At 41.5% G+C, this 23,373-nt stretch overlaps 1 protein-coding gene across 2 annotated transcripts in view; it reads left to right on the top strand.

Annotated features, from left to right (window-relative positions):
* The window catches only part of LOC117263190 (hippocalcin-like protein 4), a 45,022-nt gene extending 22,616 nt beyond the window's left edge, over positions 1–22,406 (top strand). For both annotated transcript variants that reach the window (XM_033636380.2, XM_033636379.2), the window contains exons 2-4: positions 7,422–7,597; positions 10,330–10,545; positions 10,638–22,406. In XM_033636380.2, the coding sequence (XP_033492271.1) occupies positions 7,436–7,597; positions 10,330–10,545; positions 10,638–10,835 (576 nt within the window). In that variant the 5' untranslated portion in view covers positions 7,422–7,435 and the 3' untranslated portion in view covers positions 10,836–22,406. The remainder of the gene's footprint in view (positions 1–7,421; positions 7,598–10,329; positions 10,546–10,637) is intronic.
* Positions 22,407–23,373: the final 967 nt, after the last annotated feature.

The following is a 23,373-nucleotide window of genomic DNA, read 5'->3' as shown; positions in this document are numbered from 1 at the left end:
ATCAAGGGAAATTATATTGAGATAATTACTGTTGTCATTTTATCACCCAGACCTGAGATACGAGCAGCAATTCAGAGTCCTGGAGCCAGGCTACATGAACAGGAGCAAGTGTCCATATTTTATGTGTTCACCTTTCTTTGTTTCTCTCAGCACAATAAGCACATCTTTATTGCAACACACGCCTACCCTACTTTAACGGGCATGTGCACCCCTATATGCATAAGTTAATGCACTCACTCTGTCCAGAGCAGGAAAAAGAGCAAAAGGCACAGAAAGCAGTTCATCTGTATTCTGACTGCATCTCGTTGACGCCCCAGAGATTTGAGTTATTTGCTAAACCAAGAAAAAGAAACACCCAAGGTTATCTCCAGACAACCTCCAACACCTCGGCAGTCTCCCACAATAGATTTCTGCCTCGGTAAGATGAGCTGGCAGAGACCCGAGCGCCTGACTGGAAGACAGCGTCCGACCTGGGAATGATTAGAATGAACCTACGGGTTGCCTGTTTTGCTGGCGTGAGCAGTGTTTATTTTGATTCTTTCAGATGGGATAAGTTTGCAATGTGTTTGCTCGCCTGGCTGGTCACGCCTCTCGCTAGCTTCCACAGGAAACTCCATTATCTGCTACATTTGCTTCCCTAACAGAGGGATAAAATCTCATCTGCCTCAGTCAGAGGCAAGACACAACGTGGCAACTGTGTGGAGCGTGTGTGTGTGTGTGTGTGTGTGTGTGTGTGTGTGTGTGTGTGTGTGTGTGTGTGTGTGTGTGTGCGCGCGTGTGTGTGTGTGTGTGTGTGTGTGTGTGTGCCCAGGAGGGTACAAGCCAAAATGAACCCACCGCTTGTGGCACAGGTCGGTATCCTTGTGGTGTGTGTGTGTGTGTGTGTTGTTGATGCAGTCAGTGATTTACAGAACTACTTGACAGGACCCCATCAATGATTTAGGGAGAGTTAAACTTTCATTCTGAGTGTCTGCTGCTTGAGGCAGAGAGTCATACACATGTCAGAGAGTGAGAGGAGTTGAATGCCTGGAGTTTAAAGACGGCCTATCCAAAGTGACCTCTTGTCTCTTAGGGGAAAATGGCACTACAGGTGATGCTGCCACAACATCAACACCTTTATGTGACCCTTCTCCTGCTGCAGAAACATCTGTCAGCATCCGTCCTGCAGCAGTTAACCTTGTCAAACTGTGTGTGTGCATGTGTCTGATCAAAGACGAATGCTTGTTCATTTAAGGAAAATGGCTGCTGAAATTTTCCGCACCTAAAAAAATCCTGAGTCATCTCTGACAGGATTCATTTGTGTCAGTGCACAATTTAAACACAGAGTCCTTTGTGAGAGCGCAACTCTTACAATTGCTCTTTAATGGCTGACACGCTGGGCTCTGTTATAAACACACTAAAAGTGGAAGCTGTCTTCTGGCAGTGACTGAAAAAGTTGAAGATGCTTGAAATGTGCAGGGCTGCAGCGAACAGATGGATACCCAGCTGACCCACGCAGTGATCAGGCTTTGATTGCACCTGCTTTTATTTTTATCATCCAGTTTATAGGCACATTTTCTTTTCATTTGCTTTTTAAGCTGCAGTCTTTTCTGTCCGTTTCTTAAAGGTATATAATCAGTGTTTTCCAAAAAACAAAAGTAATTTCTCTCAATCATCACTTATGAGCAACTAGAATTGTGTGGCAGTGTGTTTATCTGCAGACACTCTGCCCTCTGCACCTGCGATAGTCGTGGCTTTATGTTTGTGGGTTGTCCGTCTGTCCCATTTTCTTGAACGTGATATCCCTTTGGGGAATTTCTTCAAATGTTGCCTAAATTTGGATTCAGCTATGAACTGATTAGAATTTGGTGGGCAAAGGTCAAAGTCACTTTGACCTTGCGTGAGTCTCATTCTTGTGATTGCGTATCTCTAGAGTGCCTTGAGGGAGTGTCCTCAAATTTGGCACAAATGTCCACTTGGACTCATCAATGAACTGTTTAGAATCTGGTAGTCAAGATTTCATATGGTAATTATGGCAAAATTTCACACAAATGTCTGATAGGATATGTGATTACACTTTATGTCCAAAAGGTCAAAGGTCAACTTCACTGTGACGTCATAATATTCTGCAAAAACTTTTTCCTGGCCATTTATCAACGTTATATCTCAGGAACAGAAGGGGAGACATGATTGGTGATTCTGATTTGGTGACACAAATCTTGGGTGTCCATTTTGAAACTGTGCTGCTGGGACATGCTGGGACACAGACATGTTCGTAAACTGTAAGTGCAACTTACTGGTCTGTGGAGGCGCACAATAAAAATAAATAATTCTAGTTTTCTTTGTATTTTGCTGTGGCTAGGACGGTTCTGGACATAGCACACAGGTGAGGTCAGGACTTTATAAAAAGGTAGCAACCAGGTGCCAGACCACAAGCAACAAGTGTTCAAGAGGAAGCTGGGAAAATCGCAGACACAGCGCCTGAAAAATACAAATGTAGTGAGGCAAAACGCCAAGAAGACAGAGCTCAGTCCAAAACAAGAGTGAGTCTGGGGTTGGCTTTCACTTTCGACTGAGATGTTTGCAAACAGTCACCAACAATTTCTGCATAATGTACAATTTAACAACTGTAAGAGGATTCTCTGCGGCCCTGTCTGCACATTTACAGATATTTTTGAAAACTAATATTTTCTCCCTCTGTATTCAAAAATAATTTTGCCCACCCAGCCTTCATTTTACAAAATATCTCCGTCCACACAAGAATGCAAAGTTTGCTATGTTTTTGTCTGTTTTCACTGTGTCTTCAGAGATCCTCCAAGTTAGTACAGTGTGCAGGCTAACATTAACTTTTTAAAAACACTTACTGGAGACATCATCACCATAGACTCCCATTCAATATAAGGATGAAGGGGCTTAATCACATATAAAAGTGATGCTCTGGATATGCTTTAAGTTTCCCTCCCATTCCTCATCGACAGCAATCCCACTCTGAAAAGTGTCCCACCATCTGCTGCTTCAACTGGCTCTGATGCAAAACATTTCTGGCAGACCTGAAACTGCACACACTGGGTGGAGCAGATGCCATCGGTAAAGTGGTGCAGCAAAATAGAGTCTATGTGTAAAGTAGTCATTGGACCAAGCAGTGCTAGTAATGTTTGCATACCAGTAGTTGTTGTTTCTAGTGTATGCTCACATTGATGTCATTGTTTCCCAAATGCTCCGTTTCACACGTCCACACAGATAAACACTAACTGGTGTTTGGAAAAATCTACAACTTAGAAGGCGTTTTCAAAAATGGCAGTTTTAGTGACCTTTGTATGGACAAGAGGCCAAAACGTAGAGTCCCTGTAAAAGAATATGTACAAGTGTAGACAGGACTAGAGAAGAAAGAAACATCCTTTTTCCCTGTTTCAATTTGATAAGATCACAGGTGACCTTTTCAAAACAAGTTAAAGCCAGAGCGTCCTGTCTCCTATTGATATCCTTTATTGCTCTCCCTCTAAGCTCCTCTCTATCCTGCAGTGCCTCCCACTTGTCACAGGAATACAAAGTCCAAAATATTTGTGCGCCTGTGTTGGGTGACTGTGGGGTTTAGTTGCCTGTGTCTACATGACTCACTCGGCATAAAGCACAACAGGATGATATTTCAGCCTATAAACTGTCCCCGCACTCTTTCTGCAATTTAGAGGAGGATTTGTGGCAGCTTGGCTCGGCTGCGTCCTGGTGTCAAAGTGCGAAAACCATCAGACAGGGCCATGAGTCAGAGATGGCGTCATGACAGCACTGCAGTGAGCCTCAGCTATGTGTAGAAGTGTGTGGTGAGGAGCCGGGGTAATGGGCCATTTTATGGCTAAAATAGCAGCGGTCCTGTCTGGAAATATGAAGACCTTTTTTTCCTGTTTTGTACGTGAACTGCTAAAATGATTTCAACAAATCATTTAAACACATGATATTAAACTGTCCAACACAGATTTACTTGTTAAAGGTGTTTGTGGTAATACTTACTCCAACACTGACCCAAAATAACCTCATGAACACCTTTAAAAGACTCAAACCCATGGGATTTATTAGATTGAAAACAAGCAAACAAGACAACAGAAGTCCCAGTCTGAGAGGCAGCATCTCTCCTCTGAAGCACCTCCTCCAAGCCAGGTGTGCTGCACCTCGTTAACTAATGCAGCACACCTGGGCAGATCTGCAGTGGAGGGAAAAGGGACAGCAGCACACAGCCCAAACACTTACTATGAAGACCACATCTATAAAGCATTATGAGGGCATTTATAGTACATCGTAATGCATTCACTATGATTTACTTATTGACGATATTAAAAAAAAAAAATGCAGCTGGACAGAGAAGCTCACCTTTTTTTTTACTGACTTACAAAAGGGGGAGTTTTTACCCTTACCAGTACCCCTAGTAATAAACATTTGTTCAACAAGAAATAATAGTTCCATTTTGACTTCACAATACAAATTCATTCAGCTTCATTTGAAACAGACTACATTATAGATGGTCCGTTATTTATTAATCCCTCTGTATCTTTATATTTTTACTTTATATCCGCTCCCGTTGGCTTCATAAAGTTAATGCATCATGCCGTCATTTCAAACTCAACACTTCCTGAATTTATTTCAAATTAAAAGCCCCTTATAACCTCGGCAGAGAATCCCTCCATTTTCTAAATAGGCTTTTATTGTGAAACATTTGTAGAAACTTGTTGTGGAGGATTCAGTAGCTTGTATGTTTGCGTACAGTACTTCAAATGTGGCTCCTGCCATCTGCTGCCGCTTTTTACTTTACTACAACAGCATTTCAGCTGGCACATGAACAGACACAGTGACTGAAATAATAGTAAAAGTAATAAAAATAAGACAAGAATAACCTGATAACATCACACACGTCGTGAAAGACGACCCAGGATAATTGGTGTGGACCATCGCGTAGTGTGTCATGTCTGCCGCCAAATCACGGCATGATTTTATGACTCCACAATCGTGTAATGTGACATAGTGACTTTCAGAGTGGACAGAAAAGTTGTGTAGTGTGTACCAGGCATAAATCCTCCTTCACTGAAGAAGCTTAAGCTTATTTAATCCTACCCCTTCTATGTATGTTCTAAGTATGTGACTTGCCACAAATCAATTAATTTCTCTTTATTTCCAGAATCAGCTAACATTAGCCATGTTTCCATCAGCCTGTTTAGATGCGCATCTAGAAGTATCGCATCGGAAAATTATGATGGAAACGCCAAAATTCGAATTAAAATCCCCTGATTCGCACAAACTAAAACACGCTCACTTTAGCTGGGTTTTGGTTGATTCGAAAAAATGTTGATTCGCAAAACGGGGGATGGAAACAGTTATGTTTGAATTAAGTCTGACGTAGCGCACCTCTCTTCATGGTGATATCCACACTCCGGGCCAGGAAGGCAGTAATGCATTTACAAGCTGGTTGCCAGAAAACGTAGAAGAAGAAGAATGCGAGACTTGTTTTGTTTCCAGTTCTGCGGAAAACTCGCGCGAGTTCGTAGTTTTCGCCAAAGTCTGTACATTTAATGGAAACACACAGGATTCGTATTTCTTTTAATGCGCATTTCCCAGTGATTCGAATCACTTTTGGATTGAAACAAAGCTACTGAAACCTAATTCCCAGCAAGTCGACACTTAATTCTCCAGATCCACTTTGAATGAGTCAATCTGACAGCATCCAATTAAGTTGCGAAAGAGAACATCAAAGAGCTGATGATACGTTACCGAGCGCCAGTTGGAAAAAATGATCCCAAAGATATTTTCGTTGAGAAAAAAAAAAAAAAAATTGCAGAACGTTAAATGTAAAAATTTACAGACAGAGAAGCAGCAACTTACAACAAACTTCTTTTAACAATTTTTTTTTTTTTTTTTTTTACAAATGTTAAAAAATAATGTTCTTGATTTTTGTAAATGTGTCATATTAGTCTTACTCTTGCTAAAATGGCAGTACATTTGGTGAAGAGCGTATGATTTGTTATGACTTGTTACAACTCGGCTTTTAGGCTGCAAGAATGTGAGGAGATGAGATGACATTTACAAAATAACAATAAATAACCCAAATAAAAGTGAAAGCCATTAATCAGTTGTGTCTGCGTGTATGAGTGTGTGGAAATGTCTGTGGAAAAACCAAAAGAACAGCAGCTGGAAGGTAGTGAGCTTTATATCATGAAGCACTCTGGCCCAGGTGTTGCTCATGAGGGTGATGATGAGCCTCTGCCTTGACTTGTATCCTGTAAGAGAAAGAACAGCCAGGGAACAGGCAAACCTAGTGGAGTGGAGGCGTCACAGACTCAAAACCCAAAGTTTAGGACTTGAAACTTGGCATGTACCTGTCTTATGTTGGGGCTTAAGCGCAAAGTCTTGAAACTTACTAGTGACTTGCAAAACAATGAGTTGGTCTCACCTGTCGTGAGTAAAATTTAATTCAAAAAAATCTATGCTGCATCATAAGGGATTATTATGTAATGCCCCCATACACTAAAATACTTTGAAAGGGTTTTTAAAGTTTGACCCCTTCTCACATCTAAAAACAATGCTGACTATAAGATTTCTCAAAGACTGGGGATGTGAGCTCACTATTTGCAAGATTGTTGGGTTCAAAAATGAGAAATTGTTGCAGCCCTTAAAATCCCAAGTGAGTATGCTACATGCTATATGCTATAGTAGTCTCTCTTGCTTTGGAGAGACTAGATTTGGATTTAGTGTGGATAGGCTCATAGAGATAAATGGATTCTTATCTTCAAACTGACATGCAATTAATTCACACAAATTATTTCAATTCAAAATCTACCGTAGGTGTTCAGTTGTCTTGAGATCTGGCGACAAATCATTGTTATAGATGTCACAGAGCATGATTAGATTTTAATCGCTTCATTTTCCCATGCAGTGCACCGGTGTGGAAGCATCTGCAACTAATATGTTTCTCTGTCTATTTATTCAGGTTGTCCTTTAATTTGTCACTCGTCTGCAATCCCTTGTTTTCCATTCGTATATACATTTCAGCTTTTATTTAAGCTTCCAAAATCATTGAGGTCCCTCTCATTTGGAATGATGCAAAGATACAGAAAAATACGCAGTTAAACAAATCACAGAGGACAATCCCGAGTGAAAACAATTGCACACAGAGGTGGAGGGGTTTGAGATATTATCTTGAGTTGTCCCGGGGTAGTGAGAGTGCGTCACAGATAATTCCAAGTGTTTGCCGCACAAAGACTAAAGGCAGATTTTCCACGTTCAGAATAAACCTGTGGGACTCGGAGCATGAGACAGCTGATGCATCCGTCCTCTGAGACCTGTGCTGTTGCAACAACAGGAGCATTACTGCTGTTGCTGTGCTCTGTCTAGCACCTCCTCACCTGCGTGCTCACCCTGTCTCTCTCTCTCTCTGTCTCTGTGACCCCCCCTCCCTCCAGAGAGGTGAAGCATCATGGGGAAACACAACAGTAAGCTGGCTCCGGAGGTTCTGGATGACCTGACCAAGAACACCGAATTCAACGAGGCAGAGCTCAAGCAGTGGTACAAAGGCTTCCTCAAAGACTGTCCCTCTGGCATCCTCAACCTGGAGGAGTTTCAGCAGCTCTATGTTAAGGTGAGGGTGAAGGGGACGCATGAAAAGAAGCATGAAGCAAAAGACGTTTACATCATGGCAGTTGATCATGTAGCAATAAATAGGGTTAGGGTCTTTTTTCAAAGTTATAGCCTGCAGTTAAAATTGTCCCCATAGTTATATAAAATGAAAAAAGTTACTCGGAGCATCGTTGGCTTGTTACATAGAAAGCTTACATTACCATGCCTGACTAATCGTCCTGTGTTTGGGGCATAGAGAGGGGGCGGAGCCTCTAATACAGCCTGTGACTCTGTTGATGCCTTAAACATTCTCAGAACATTCTGGCGCATCTGAGATGACACAGCACCATATAGACGCTGACTGTTTTTCATAGATGCACAGGGGTTAAAGATATTTTTAAATCAGTTTTCCTTATCCTCTTATTCACTTGCAAAGAAACCGACTGCAGGAAGCAATCTGTCACTGTGAACGAGGAACTAAAAGATGCGATTTTGTATCCTAGTATCAGGCTGTAAACGTACCTGGCCACAGATACGTGGTAGAAAAAGGATTAAAATTCCACCTGCATTAGGAGTCAGTTGCATGTTTTAAACAAGAATTATCAAACTTTAACTCTAAAATGTGTCTTTCAACAAACAACGTGTGGACTTGATTAAGATGAGTTGGACTCACACTATCAAATTTGATGACTTTAAACTCGACTTGACAAAATCAAAAATCACTTGCAACTTGAGTTGGACTTAAACACCAATAGCCATGTTTCCATCAGCCTGTTTAGATGCGCATCTAGAAGTATCGCATCGGAAAATTATGATGGAAACGCCAAAATTGGAATTAAAATCCCCTGATTCACACAAACTAAAATACAATTTAGCCGGGTTTTGGTTGATTTGAAAAAATGTTGATTCGCAAAACGGGGGATGGAAACAGTTATGTTCAAATTAAGTCTGATGTAGCGCACCTCTCTCCATGGTGATATCCACACTCCGGGTCGGGAAGGAGGTAATGCATTTACAAGCGCCAGAAAACGTAGAAGAAGAAGAAGAAGAAGAATGACTTGTGAGACTTGTTTTGTTTCTGGTTCTGCGGAAATCTCGCGCGAGTTCGTAGTTTTCACCAAAGTCTGCATTAATGCTTATATCCCAATGATTCAAATCACTTTTGGTTGGAAACATAGCTACTGACTTGTGACTTCACTTGGACTTGAGCCTTTTGACTTGAAAATACTTGATACCTTTTCTCAAGCCCAAAGATTAAAAAATTATTAGCCCATTTAAAATGTATGCCACAAATCACTTTATTTCCTGACTCACCTAGTGTCACCACTTTTCATTCCCAGCAACTCAACAGTTAATTCCCCAAATCCATGTAGTTTGAACTGATCTCACAGCATCCAATCAAGTTACAGGAGAAACCATGAAACCTAAGGCATGTTACTGAGCACCAGTTGGATTTTTTTTTTACCAAGGACATACCTGCCAACACTGGGCTGTAAAAAAAAGGGAGATTTTCTGAGATATTTTTTAAAAATTCAAACTAGCCATTTCCACCCTGTAAAGCAATTGCGTTTAATCAATATAGGTACCCCCTCAATGATGAAGTCAAAATAAAAAATCACAGATCTTACCTTTCACGAGCTCTGTAGTCTTGGTTCTCCCTGACGCATATTTCCAAGCAATTGCAGAGTCAGGAAACATGTCTGCAACACTTTTGCTGAAGTCATCACACAATGAAAATGAGATGTTGCTCTTCGCGACCAGCATTGCCATTTGTACCTCTGCCTTCATAACTTTATCAGCCTCCGACACACCTCTCAGCAAGAACGAGCCGATGTTAGCAGTTCCTCTCTGTGCCTCCACTGTCTGTGTGTGTTTGCTGCAGTTAGCGTGTTTGCTAACGTCGTTTTTCCCGCCGTGTTCCACACTAAGGTCTGCCTGACATAGCTTGCAAAACGCGTAGTACTTGCTGACATGGCTAGTGACTAGAAAAGGGAAGGAAATTTCGACGCATACTTCTTCATTAGTGGGAGCTGTTTCATTCATTTTCAGTTTAGTAATGTTCCGCCTCAAGCTGGGGCATGGACGTGAGCTTTAACGTGCGAAGTCACGCACAGCACTTCGGGCGGGGCCGTTAGGGTTGGGTTGTCATATAAAACGACATATAAAACACCAGTTGACTCATACCACTATGAAATCGGGAGAAAGCAGGAGAAATTACCGATCGGTAGCAGGGGAGGAGAAAGGGTTAAAAATAGGGAGACTCCGGCATAAATCGGGAGTGTTGGCAGGTATGTAAGTATGATTTCATTCACATACAAAAAACATGTAGAGTATACAAAACATGTGAGTTTGTTCTAACAAATAAATACAAATTTTAGAAAGCATTCATGGTTTTTGTGAATTTAATATATAACTACTCTGTTGTTAAAATGGCATTACATTTGGTGAAGAGCACATTGTGACTGGTTTAGGACTTGAAAATGAAAGTTTAGGACTTGGGACTTGTCACTCTTGATCTGGGACTTAACTTGGGACTTGGGTCAATCCTGTAGTATTGCCCTTTAGTAAAGTCACAGGAGACGGATTAAGATCGATGAAACAGAGGTTGAGCTATCCTGACCTTTAGTCCCTTGCAGAGGTCAAGCTCCAGAAACACTGGATCCTACATTGCCCATAATGCACCTCAGCAGGGTTTGTCCTGAAGCATTGCACAATGTAACTGTCACCTTGTTTGTCTTACTTTTCCCTCCCTAGTTCTTCCCTTACGGTGATGCCTCAAAGTTTGCTCAGCACGCATTTCGGACGTTTGATAAGAATGGTGACGGGACCATCGACTTCAGGGAGTTCATCTGCGCCCTGTCCATCACCTCCAGGGGCAGCTTCGAGCAGAAACTCAACTGGGCCTTCAACATGTATGATCTGGACGGGGATGGAAAGATCACACGCATGGAGATGTTGGAGATCATTGAGGTATGTGTTTGTGAGGGGGAGGGTTTACTGGTTCCTGTACAAGAAATCATTTCTTGACAAAATGTCTGATTGTCTTCCTCTCCTCCTTTCAGGCCATCTACAAGATGGTCGGCACTGTAATCATGATGCGTATGAATGAGGACGGGCTGACCCCGCAGCAGCGCGTGGACAAGATCTTCTCCAAGATGGACAAGGACCACAATGACGAGATCACCCTGGAAGAGTTTAAAGAGGCCGCCAAGTCTGACCCCTCCATCGTGCTACTGCTGCAGTGTGACATGCAGAAGTAGAGAGAGGGATGAGTGGAGAAACAGAGGGAGGGAGGGGAGGGATGGGAGAAGAGCTGAACTGAAACAAGAGAGGGAAGGAGGATGAGAGAAGAGAGAGGCTGGGGGAGACAGGGAGGGATGCAGTTTGGGGGGGAGGAGGAGGAGGAGGAGGAGGAGGAGGTAGGGTAGCTTTATTCCTTTTTTTGAGGCAGTGATGACGGGCAGGGAGCCATGTTTGGAACACAGTGGACCCCTGATTGATGCCATTCTCTTCTTCCAGGCTGTCCTGCTGTGCAGTGCACTCCTGCAGCACTTGTGCCTCAGTCTAGCTGGGTGTCCTTACAAATCCACTCTGATGATTTTTGAAAAGAGGAAATTCCCCCAGCACCCTGCAGCCTGATATACTGCGGGGTGATTTAAGTGCAGAGGTTAGCTTGCACCTTTGTCCTATTTCTACCAACTTTTTCCTTTGTATGATAGTGAATAGCTTGCCCAACCTTATCAAAGTCTTAAACGCCAAAGATATAATAACAAAGCAGTTTGTTTTCGAATTATGTAAATGAACATGGATTTAAATGGCCATGAAAAAATATGCTCATTTGTTTTCTGTCTGGGTTAGATAAGACGATTAATACCGCTATCATATTTGTAAAATGCAAAGCTACAGTCACGAGACGATTAGCTTGGCTTAGCATTAAGAAAACAGGGAAGCCAGTTATCCCAGTTCTGTTCAGGAGTAAAGAAGTCTGCCCATAAACATCTTGAAACGCCACTAACGTGTTATATATTGTTCCTGGAGGTTTTGTGGAGTCCTTGCTGGTTTCCGGCAAAGCCACGATGACATCTGGACTTTGGAAAGTCAGTGCTTACGGCCAAGAAACAGTCTGACTTACAACCAGTTCGTTCTCTTCCCCAGGCGGTCAAATACGGACACTTTGTCACACCCCTCTGTGTGTGATAACGTTGACCATTTAAGCACCCTTTAGCGTCTTTATGAGACTCACTGGGCTTTTAACTAACTCCAATGTAAACCCATCTGTGATGATACCTGAGACAGAGAGAAACTGATGTAGTATAAAGAACGAGAAAGTCAGTGTCAGGCAAGAGGGAGGAAAGTCGATGTTAAGTATTTTTTAAGGTGTTGCTTTATGTAACAAACATACTTATTCAAGCCAAGACATGATCTTTCTTCTAAATCTATCAAAAAATAGTTTTTGCCTGAGCCTAAATACGACTGTTTCACATTAACCACGTGTTAACAATGTGTTTTCGCTGTGCGTCCGTATGAGACGCTGAGGGGCAAACCATCTTAATTTGACATTCTGGGAATGAGAACGAGTTGTTTAGCCCCTGGTATAGCTGCAACTTGTTGCTTTTACGCTTCAGATTTTTGCTTAACTTCTGGACAGAGCTAGGCTGGCGGTTTCCTCTTTTCCAGTCTTGATGCTATGCTAAGCTAATCATCTCCTGGTTCCAGCTTTATACTTACCACACAGACATGAGAGTGAACTACTCATCTAATTCTTGTCAGGAAAGCAAACAAACATATTTCCTGAAATGTCAGACAAGTGTGAATTCCAGCACTCATAATGCCAGTGTCACACTGCACAGCCAGTGTTGGGTGCTGTGCACCATGGAATAGTTTGAAAGAAAGGAATGGCATTAGAACAACAAAGGGCCTGTTGTTCGGCCCATCAAGAGCCACAAGACAAAAGCAAACGTTCTGCTGATAGAGGGAGAATTATGTAAATGAACAATACCGTGAGCTGTGCATGAGTTTGTGTTATGGTGTTCATATGTGTGTAAACAAGTGAGAATGTGTGTGTGTGGATATTTTAGGAGCAAAGTACACTTCACGAGCCCAGATCAAACTGCCCCCTCCGCTTGTGTTTGTGTGTGTGTGCTGTTGCATTCATTTGTTCTTCAGCAGCCAAATCCACAGCCAGTTGGATGGCACTTGAAGAAAAGTATTTCCCGATAGATTACAGCATGGTGTCCGCACGCTTTGCCCTCTGAGTGTGAGGCAGACAGGTGATGAATGTCTCAGACGGCTGCCTCCAGCAGCATGGCGAGGCATACTGATGTGCTGCTCAGTGACTTCTGGCTGCGCCTAAAGCTTTTCCACACGCACCGACAAAATCAATATTTTATCAAAATGATTACATGTGTTTTATTAAAAGGACATGTAATTAGGTTAGAATTAAGCCTTGTCCTCCACATAATCTAATCTGGGCTTTGTCCAGCAGTGAACGTGTTCTCTTTATTTGAATGTCAGCTATAGTTCCAGTGTGCTGAGGCAACAGGAAATTAACATTTGACATTCAACTTCACTTTACTTATAAAATATCAGCTTGACGTCAGCTTGTTATGATTAAAGTCACTGTGAGTAATTTTCTTTATGTAATTACAGTATCTTCTGATCTGTGTTGTTTTCAGTGCAATGCAGTGCTCTCCCTGTGTTTCTTTTGTAACACCTGAGGGCACAAAAGTTGAAAATTTGTGTTAAATTTAACACACTGTGGTTGAAACTTGGTTTCAAATCTAAAAGTCCCCCCGCTCTCAAACGTGTTTTTCAGACGTTAATGTCCCCTAAAATGCCTGATCTTGCCTATGTTGACCTTTATCTGTGCAGCGTATCCTCATAGAACGGTTCGTCTGACATCCTATAAATCAGCGCCCCATGAATGACTTTACATTCTTAACATAAAGTTATGGAATAAACATACTAAGGACGTACCTTAAAATGACTCAGAGTTCTGAACACCCATCTCCTGGGGAAAGTCCTGTGTTTTGTGACCCATCCACCACCCCAACCTATTGTCTTACAAGCAACATCTTCCTCCTTAACTCCTGTCAGTGCGTTGGTCACGTGATCACAGCCTTCCAAAATACAGCAGTTATGCACGAATAACTGGCTCATGATAACGTCGGACTGTACTAATGTGGGTGCATTACTTATCATAGGAGAACTTTCAAACAGTTTATGAGAACAGCCTGATCTGTGCAAAGTTAGTTAGATCCACATTCCTCTACTGTCTGTGCACTTCCCAAAAATCTAAGATTCACACATATGCTAACTAGATTAGGTACCTCACTAATACAAAAGCCAGTCGCTGCCTAATACGAGAAACATATATCGATGGGGAACAGACTTTGACACAACACCGGCAAGTTTGTTTTGACAGCAAACATTATAGAGGGTGCAGTTTCTGGATGCTAACCGGATCAATGTGAACACTGCCAGTTAGCCTACAAGCTAACAAACAACAAACAGGTAAAAGTTGCTAACTATACTTCCCAATCTAGTGCATCTGCTCATCGTAGATTTTCTTGCACAGCAGACTCTTCATCTGGGTCTGACTGAGGCTTGAACATGTATGGTTGAATCTGTCTGATGTTTCCCCAACACTAACGCTAGCCATTGTGAATGGAAAGCCTGTTCTTATTTCTAGGGTGTCAAATGCCCGCTCTTTGTCACACCCATCGACATCGGTGTGTGATATTGACGCCAAAGGCAACCTTTAGCATTTTTAAGAGACACACCAGGCCACCAGACACGTGGCAACACTTTACACTCAGAGACCACAATTCCACAATGTTCTAACTTAGGCCATGTTTACACGAAAACGATCCACGGGAAACAGAATCGTTTTGCATTTTCGTTTTGAAAAAAGTTCCGCGTTTAGACGACAACATTTTGATAACAATCGCCGTGCACATGGGTCTGCAAAAATGCTGCAGTACACATGCCAGGCCAGTAGTTGGTGGTGTGGCACTTACACTTTCATCTACAGAGCGGTGATGTATAAACAAACAAAATGGCAACCGCAGGAACGTTTGTCTGGACGGACGACGAGATGGAGTTGCTACAGTAAATCTACACTATGATGGGAAGTGTTGATAAATTCAATAGGGTGAGCAGCACAAGCAGAGCTCCAGAGTCCGCCATTGTTGTTGTGATGGTCGACTTTGGTGACTGGAAGCGTAATGCGCACGTGCAAAAAATCTCCGTTTTCAGAGGAACTGCATATTGCAAGTTTACATGACAACGGAGACGGTGCCATTTCCAAAAGAATTTCACTCTGGAACCCGTTTTCAAAACGTTGCGTTGCCCAAAACGCTGCTGCCGTGTAAACGATCGGCCAAAATGCAACTAAAGTTTACCATTTTCAGTTGAAATCGTATAAACGGGACCTTAAATTACGCCACCTATGACTTATGTACTTACTAACCTACGTCCCATGTAAAACCAAGCCATTGTTATATTACCCTAACATTTGAGTTTATATGTTTTAAAACGTGTCTTGAGGGGACATTTAAGAACTTCTTTATATAAGCTCAGTTGATTTTCATGACAAAATAAGCCAGTGTTGAAGTTTAGAAAATAACATCCTTACGTTTTCTGAAGACTTTAGCATCCAAACTCTGAAACATCCTGCTTCATCAGGAGTGTGTGGGTGTGATTTGATCAAATTTGACAGACAGTGACCTGGCAAGATAAGAAAACAACACCCACAACTGTCACCATATTCTGATTCAAATGTTGCTAATCTGTTATTGGCGTACAGAAGAGACTTCACCTTTTTCAAACAGTGAGCTGCCCACTCCAAAACACTGAGGAGAGCATTATGAAAACAGCACAGACAGAAATCTCTCAGTAGAAATAACAAACTTTTGTAACTTGGTAGGTTTTCAATGCCTTCAATGTTTTAGAGAAGTAACCTGTGTAATTAAATATCACCAATATGATTTGATAACAATGCAGTAACTTATTCTTAGGAGTTGTTTGATCAGTAGTAATTATTAGATTAAGTTCATTAGCTGTAATAGATCATAGGTAATTAATAAAAAAAAACACTTATGCTATTTTAAGTAATTATTTCATTAACAGGTTTAATTATAGTGGAGACTTTAAGATCTTACATTGCTACGTTATTACAGTTGCTATTTGTGCATTGGATAAATTTAAACTGTGTCTGCACCTAAAAAAGAATAATCAGCTTTGTGTTTACCAGCTAACTCTGGAAATCATGTCAACAGTCTAACACTTTACACAGAACCAGAAATAGGGAAAACATGCAGAATAATTTTAAACATGATCTCGCTCCTCTAAGACCAGCAATTTGAGCTCCAGAAGGAGCCACTAGAACAGTGTGGAGTGGGCATAATCAGGACAGTAATTGCAGACCGTATGACACAAACGGTATTTCTCAGAAAGGCCAAACCTGCCTCTGTGATTCATTGTTGTTTCACATGAAAAGCTGAAATAGCCATCTCTCCTCTTCCTCTCCCACTGTCCTGCTCTCCCCCCTTTTTGTCTTCTTCCTCCCTAAATGTCAGAGAGGAAGTGCTTTGATTATAGGTGGAGGGAGAGGAACTTTGCTGAACTCAGCTCAGATCTAAAATCAATTTGAAAAAGAGCAAAAGGTTGACGAGGAGGCCTGGATGCTGTGTGTGTGTGCACGTGATTGTGTGTGTGTGTACACGTGCTTACCTGTTTGTGAATGTTAATGATGGCAGATAACTGGAAAATGTAATGCTGTCAGTAATTACCAGCTTGCAGTTTGTAATCATGTATTCCATTGGATTATTTTAAAACATCGGGGCAAACATGGGGTCAGCCACAGGATTTCTCTAAACGGATTATTAAAATATTGCCCTTTGTTTAGATGCTAATTTTATGTCATCTTTAGAGTTGGATGAGAGACCACTCTGGTATCCGTCTGTTGAATATGGAGCTCCAGCCAGGAGACTGTTAGCTTAGCACAAAGACTGAAAGAGGGCAACATGCAAGCAGGGACACTACAACCCATTCACCAGAATGAATACTGGTATTGTACATTTCTCCAAATCATGGATATGTAACATTTGTATGATGTTATGCAGTGGTTACATGGTTGTGTTTAGGCATAAAAAAAACACTTGGTTATGTTTGGGAAAAGATCATGTTTTGACTTGAAATACCCGGTTTTGTTGCCACAGTCACGCTGGAAATGCACCCACTTTCGGCTGGAAATGCGGCAATGACTCATTAAAAACAGCCTGTGTTGTGGGACAAATGCCTTGAAATGCAGCGACTTACTGATAAAACACCTGATTGTGGTGGGACCAACATGGCTTGAAATGCAACCATGCTAAAAATAAAAGGCTGCTTCAGTGGCATAGTCGCTGCTGGAAATGCTGCTGATATCTGGCTAAAAAGCTGTTTTTTTTTTGTGACACAATCACAGCGTGAAATGCAGCGGTGTCTCACTGAAAACAGCTGGTTTTGTTGCCACAGTCACGCTGGAAATGCAGCGATGTCTCACTACAAAACAACCAATTTTGGTGGCACTAACGCAGCTGGAAATGCGGCAAAGACTCATTAAAAACAGCCTGTGTTATGGGACAAATGCGGCTTGAAATGCAACCATGTTTTGCTAAAAATAAAAGGCTGTTTTAGTGGCACAGTCGCTGCTGGAAATGCTGCTAATGTCAGGTTAAAAAGCAATTTTTTTGTGGCATGATCACTGCTTGAAATGCAGTGGTATCTCGCTAAAAAGAAAACTGATTTTGGTGGCAAAGTCGCCACCTGAAAGGCGGTGGTGTCTTAATAAAAACAGCTGGTTTGGAGTCACAATTTCTTTTTTAAATGCAGTGGTGTCTGGCTAAGAAATAGCTGGTTTTGGTCGCACAATTTCTGTTTGAAATGCAGCAGTGTCTCATAGTACAACAGCCAGTTTTGTTGTTGGGCTGGAACAGTGGTCTGCACCTTGGCAGGCATCTCGCTGAGGTGTCATGCCATCCACCATCCCCTCAACCCCCAAACGTACAAATGTAACGTATGTGTGGTTTGCAGATAACTTTTACAATGCCAACATTTCTTATGGTGACTGTGTTGGAAACTGGAATGAGGCAGTGAAGCACCTTTCTTGTGCATAAGCATTTAGCACCTCTGTCAGCATTTAGAGAAGTCAATAGATTATTTCATACTTTAAGGTGAGTTAACTCAGTAAAGAACTACTCAACTTTAAAAAACACTTTTTCATGTATATCACAAGTCCCGTATTAACAACTCTGACTCTTGGGTCATTTTTTTCTTGTGGATCAGTTAAAAATATCTTGACTTTCTGACATCTCTGCATTGCAGCAAAAAAAAATTGACTTCCCTTTTGTTAGCAAATCAGATTAATCTCCTCCTTCTCACCCAGCCAATGAACATGCTCCCTCCCTCAAGCTAAAGAGTGAGCCTCCTTTGTGCGATAATGTAATGATAAACTACATGTACATTAAGATACGACTGTAATCGTATTTATGAATATAAACAAGTATAATATGTAAATGTAAATGTACCACTAGCTTAGACCTAATTTCATATGACACAGCTACTGTGTGTGAGTGTGTGTGTGTCTGTGTGTATGAGAGAGAGTGTGTGATAAAGTGAGTATGAGTAATAACCGTGAGTGCTTGTGAAAGCTCAGTGTGCGCTGTATGTCGGGACACTTTTGCGAGTGTTTGCATGTGTTTTGTATTTGTATCATTTGTGTAACGAGATGCCTCAGTCTAGTTGAACTTTGTAAAGACCTGAGTGTAAACCCCCACACTGAAGCACTGAGTATTATTGCCCACACCTACACTTGCTTTTGTGCTCCGCTGGTATACGGTTTGTACTGTCTCCAATATGGGACGTGTCGTTTCGTTTGCTGTAGCCTACTGTTGCAGTTCAAGTAATACTCTCATAGATATTAGGTTTAACCATATGACTGAGATGACAGGAAGGGGAGGGGGGCTGTTGGCAGGGGAAGCCTGAGGTGTGCGGAGAGGGGTGCCAGTGATAAATAAAAAACTGTCCTGTGTCACAGTGTCACCCAGTGGTTGGAGGTATAATGTCACGCCTCACAACAACTCAGCAACTGTACAGCTTTGTTTATTCTGACATTATAGCTGACAACATTATATGATGCAAACAACTTGATGAGTCCTTGTTCAGTGTTACAGTCACAAGTGCACACATCTGTGGGTGAAGTTAGATAATGTCACCTTTTTTCAGGGTAAATCTGATTGGATTTTTTAAATTATAACCCAATATAAATGAAAGAGGCTTAGCCTTTTCAGAAATTTAATTGAATTTATGTGATAAAGATCTCTTATGTGAAAGTACAATTAAGCAAAGAAAAGTGTGGAAGTAAAAAACAAAAGGCACCAGTGTGTTTGACATCTTGGACCCCCTTTACATCTAGCATTAAAATACAGTTAGTATCCAGATCTAGATCCATTTCACCCACATATGATTTAACCCGTTTACATATGGTATTAATATGTGTCTCCAGTGTCCACATTGAGATCTGATCACTCTGTCCAGCTCAAACAACCAAATGGTTGAAGCTGTTCTCCATTATTTGCTTAGCCATCACTTTATAAAGGGCTCAGTTGGGATATGAATTGTCCAGTGTATCCTAATACAACAGTTTGTGTGATATCCTACGAATTAGCACCCCGCGAATGACGTGACAGCCATATAATAAAGTTATGTATTTAACGCAAAGTTACGGAGCATAGATTTAGAGAAAGAAACATGGCGAGGACGCAGTTTAGAATGACTTAAAGTTCACAGAAGGTTGACACGGTTCCCAACACCTGTCTCCTGGGCAAAGTCCTATGTTTTGTGACCATCTGCCACCCCAACCTGCCTCCTTACGGGGGCACTTCATTCTTCACTTCCATCACTGCATTGATCATGTAATCCCAGCCTTCCCAAATACTTGGATGTACACAAATTACTGGCTTGTGATTATGTGGGATATTTACGAATTTGGGTGCATTGCTGTTGGTAGGAAAATGTACTAACTAAGTGCATGAGAACAGCCGGATGCCTCGTTTCCACTTACATATGTGAACAGGGAGATGAGTCAACCAGAGGTCCATTCATTCCTATGGGAATCTGTGAAACTCCTCCCCTCCGTACTATTTCAGTCTGAAATTTGCCTCGAGCACGTTCAAAAATTTTTACTTTTGTGGTGGACTTTGGAGAGACCAGATGACAGTGTGCTAGCTTAGCTAACAGGCTGCTAACTAGCTAACAGGCTATTTCTTTCAATTCAGTTGCCTGTTTTGACCATGAAGTGAGTTTGTTTGATTAAAAAGAACTCATTGAACACACTGTGAATCTGAATAACGTTACTCTGCTAAAATATGGTTTAAATTATACACAATCTGATTGTCATTATGACTCGTTCAGCCGCTCATACGTCTTTTTAATTAGCCTCTCTCCCATGGCTACAGGTAGTTTCTAGCAGGTTTCTATTCATCTGTAAATAAATTCCCTTCCTTGTGTTGGACACTAGAGGCATTATCCTTTTATTTACTGGTCAAAGGACACCAGTCACATATGTAAGTGGAAATGCGGTGTGAATTGGCAAGTTTTGCTAGGACCAAACTGGACTAAACTAATAATGGCTGCTTCTAGCTCGTTGATTTGAAACAGTCTGGCACGATTACGCACCCCAGCCCACAAAGTTATAAGTTACATCTGCAGTTACACTTGTGTTCAATTTGGTCACAGTGCGTCTCTGAGCACCTGTAGACGTAGTTTCTGATCGGATCACAATCTGCCCTCTGTGTGTTACGGTTGCATTTCCACTTTCCACATCACCCAAACACATTTTAATCCAAGGTGTAAATGGGGTCTTAGTCACTTACAGCAAACTGTTTCGTGCAGATTTTACTATGTTATTGGGTGAATCCTGATATTTAAAGCTGCACTAATAATATCTTTCATAGTAACAATTCATCAAATGACTATATGTGAGAAAGCTGCATAGAATTATCACCCAACCTTGCAGTTCTTCTCAGCTTCTTCTTCCAGCCACAACAGACTGCTGTCAGTGGGAAAGCTGTAATAAACCCACTACCTGCCAGATGCACAATGGTGGCAGCTAGGTACTCAACGTAGTGGAGAATTTAGCAGCTGAAGAGCCCTGAATGCCCTCAAGACTTGGTGGAGACCAAAACAGAGGTAAAAGGAGAGTCAAATTTGATTACATTTGTTGAAGGGTGAGAAGTGAATCTACAATTCTATTCACCATAAAAAAATGTAGAATGTGATAAAAGCCAAAACTTATTTTTGTTTTTTTCTGCAGACCCCAAAATAAAAAAGTATTAATGCAGCTTGGGCTTTGCTTACATTGTCACTTTGTTCACGTTAGATTATTGCATTCCACTGGCAGATGTTGGGCGCCTATTTCAAGAAAAACAAGTTTACGGTCGACATAACCTGAATGAAGGTCTTGCAAATTGTTTGCAGTGTACAGACAGTCACCCATGCAGCCTCATGTGTCTTGTTTTGACTCACTGTATTACCGTCAAAGGCTTGATTAATCATCCTATTTTACATTGAGCGGTATGCAGTAAAACACTTTGATTAGAAGATTGGCTAACAAAGTGGCTCCACAATGTGTTGATCTCTGCACTCCTCCGCTGATTAGATTCTGTCCATCCTAATTAGCAGCGGGTTAGAGCGAGAGAGACACTTTGACTTTCCTCCCCTAAGATCGCAGACACAAATGAGTTTTGTTTTGCTGCTTTGATTGCCATCTGATGTTCGTCTGAATCAAAACTACTTTGACAAAATTCAATATTTACTCTGTAGATTTTATGTGCCAAAGAGGGGGATGATGTTGCGAGAGGGAACTGAAATATTATAGTGGTTGCATCAGGTGGAGTTTAACATGAAGTGATGCTACATGTGATGCAGCTCATCAGTTCTCAGAGAGCTGTGGACGGATGCACTGAGCTGTGTGACGTGAAAATGAACGCGGATATTCTACTTTTACTTTGACAGGGGATCATTTGTGCTCGGTTGTGCAATATAATTCTATTCTTAAACATTTCTCTATGATGTTTCTGTAAATGTCAATCTGTCCTGTCTGATGATTTTCTTTTTTTCTTTTTGTTTTCAATATTGTTAGGCTCCTAGAACAAAGACAATGTAATTATTTTTGTTACATAGAATAAAACACATGGATGTCGAGAGTTGTTGTCGTCTTGCCTCGGCCTGTGTGTTTCCTCCCATTGCATCTTCACACATTTAAACACACACACACACACAACATTGAGCCAAGAGTATGAGTCACCGTCAAGCAATGATGTCACACTGCTGCAATGATGTCACCATTCGGTTCTCATGGTAACCATGCTGAGGCCACGAGGCAGGGAGACGAGCACATAAACACAAAATCTCATGCCTGTATCACTACACATGTTTATACGGAAACATGCACACACACACACATAGAGTCGTGATTTAACAGTGAAATTTAATGACTGCGGAAATTAATCCTCCCTCTGGTATCTGCAATGAAGAAATAATTGAACACAATGAAGTGACTCATGAAGATTAAGCTTTGGCTTTATGAATTAATATGGACATTTACCACCCACGAGAGCCGGAAAAACTTACAGAGACTTTCTGTTCTGAAAAATCAAATATATCTTCTGTTTTTCAAATGTTAAAGAAGAATACTGCTCAATTTAAGCTATCGTTTGAGTTCATGTGTTTTCCTGGTGTGACAAAAGATTACAGTAAGACAATGTGAATAAAGACACGATTAAAGATTATATGAATGAATCCATATTTTATATTTACAAATCAATTTTGAGTCTTTGCTTTCTAGTTTCAGTCCATTCCTCTGTTTAAACTGTGCTGGCTATACCATTGTTTCCCCCCTCTCCATCCATCCGTCCATCCATCACGGATCAATATAAACCTATTCTGAGCTTCGCTGCATCAGGCTTCAGCTCAGTGGAAAACCAAACATCACAAATGCGCACACAGAGACTGAGCAGCAGAGGCACAGTGAATCACACTGCAGCAATAGAGGTCAAGCAGAAAAGGTGCAGTTCACAGAGTGGCCACAGGATGGGGCTGTAAGCTCGGCCACACTCTAACATCATGTCACTGACAGGCTCTGCAAAGACTGTGAACATGTCAGCTGTTTTGTGCCCTTACAACACCATGTGTCCAGTGAAAGACAGCAGAGAGAGAGGAAAGGAAAAGACATACGTGGAAAAATCTTAAATGACACTGGCATTCGATTGCAAAACAACACATGTACCCTCACTGAGTCACATCACACTGGCCCATGACCAGACAGCAATATCTCCAAATGTCCAGCTGTCCCTGTGTAGACGAGTGGAGACTAATGAATGGGCAGAGGACAGACAAAAAGTCCCACTACAGCTATTACCACAAATGCTAGTGCTGCTAGCATTACCCTCGTCCTACTACTTCTACTCCGCTGCCTACTCATTGTGAGAGTCAGAGGTATCAAATTATTTAAAAGCCCCAAACTTTCTGAATCAAACACAATCTGAGTTTGTTAATCGGCCCAGATATATCAAGTGAAATGACCTGTATGCAATGCTAAGATCACATCCACCAGTCCATTCATTTCTTGCACACGTCCTGAGAGTATTTTCTAAAGTCTGAGAAAAAACCTTGATGACATCATCAGGGTTATTTCCACTTGAGCTAAGGCTGGAAAGGTGTAAGAGCTTTCTCTTACTGCATCACAATCTGGGG

This window comes from Epinephelus lanceolatus, chromosome 16 (assembly GCF_041903045.1).
Source record: "Epinephelus lanceolatus isolate andai-2023 chromosome 16, ASM4190304v1, whole genome shotgun sequence".
In the NCBI taxonomy this organism is placed as follows: Eukaryota; Metazoa; Chordata; class Actinopteri; order Perciformes; family Serranidae; genus Epinephelus; species Epinephelus lanceolatus.
This window is presented reverse-complemented; position numbering and strand designations above follow the sequence as displayed.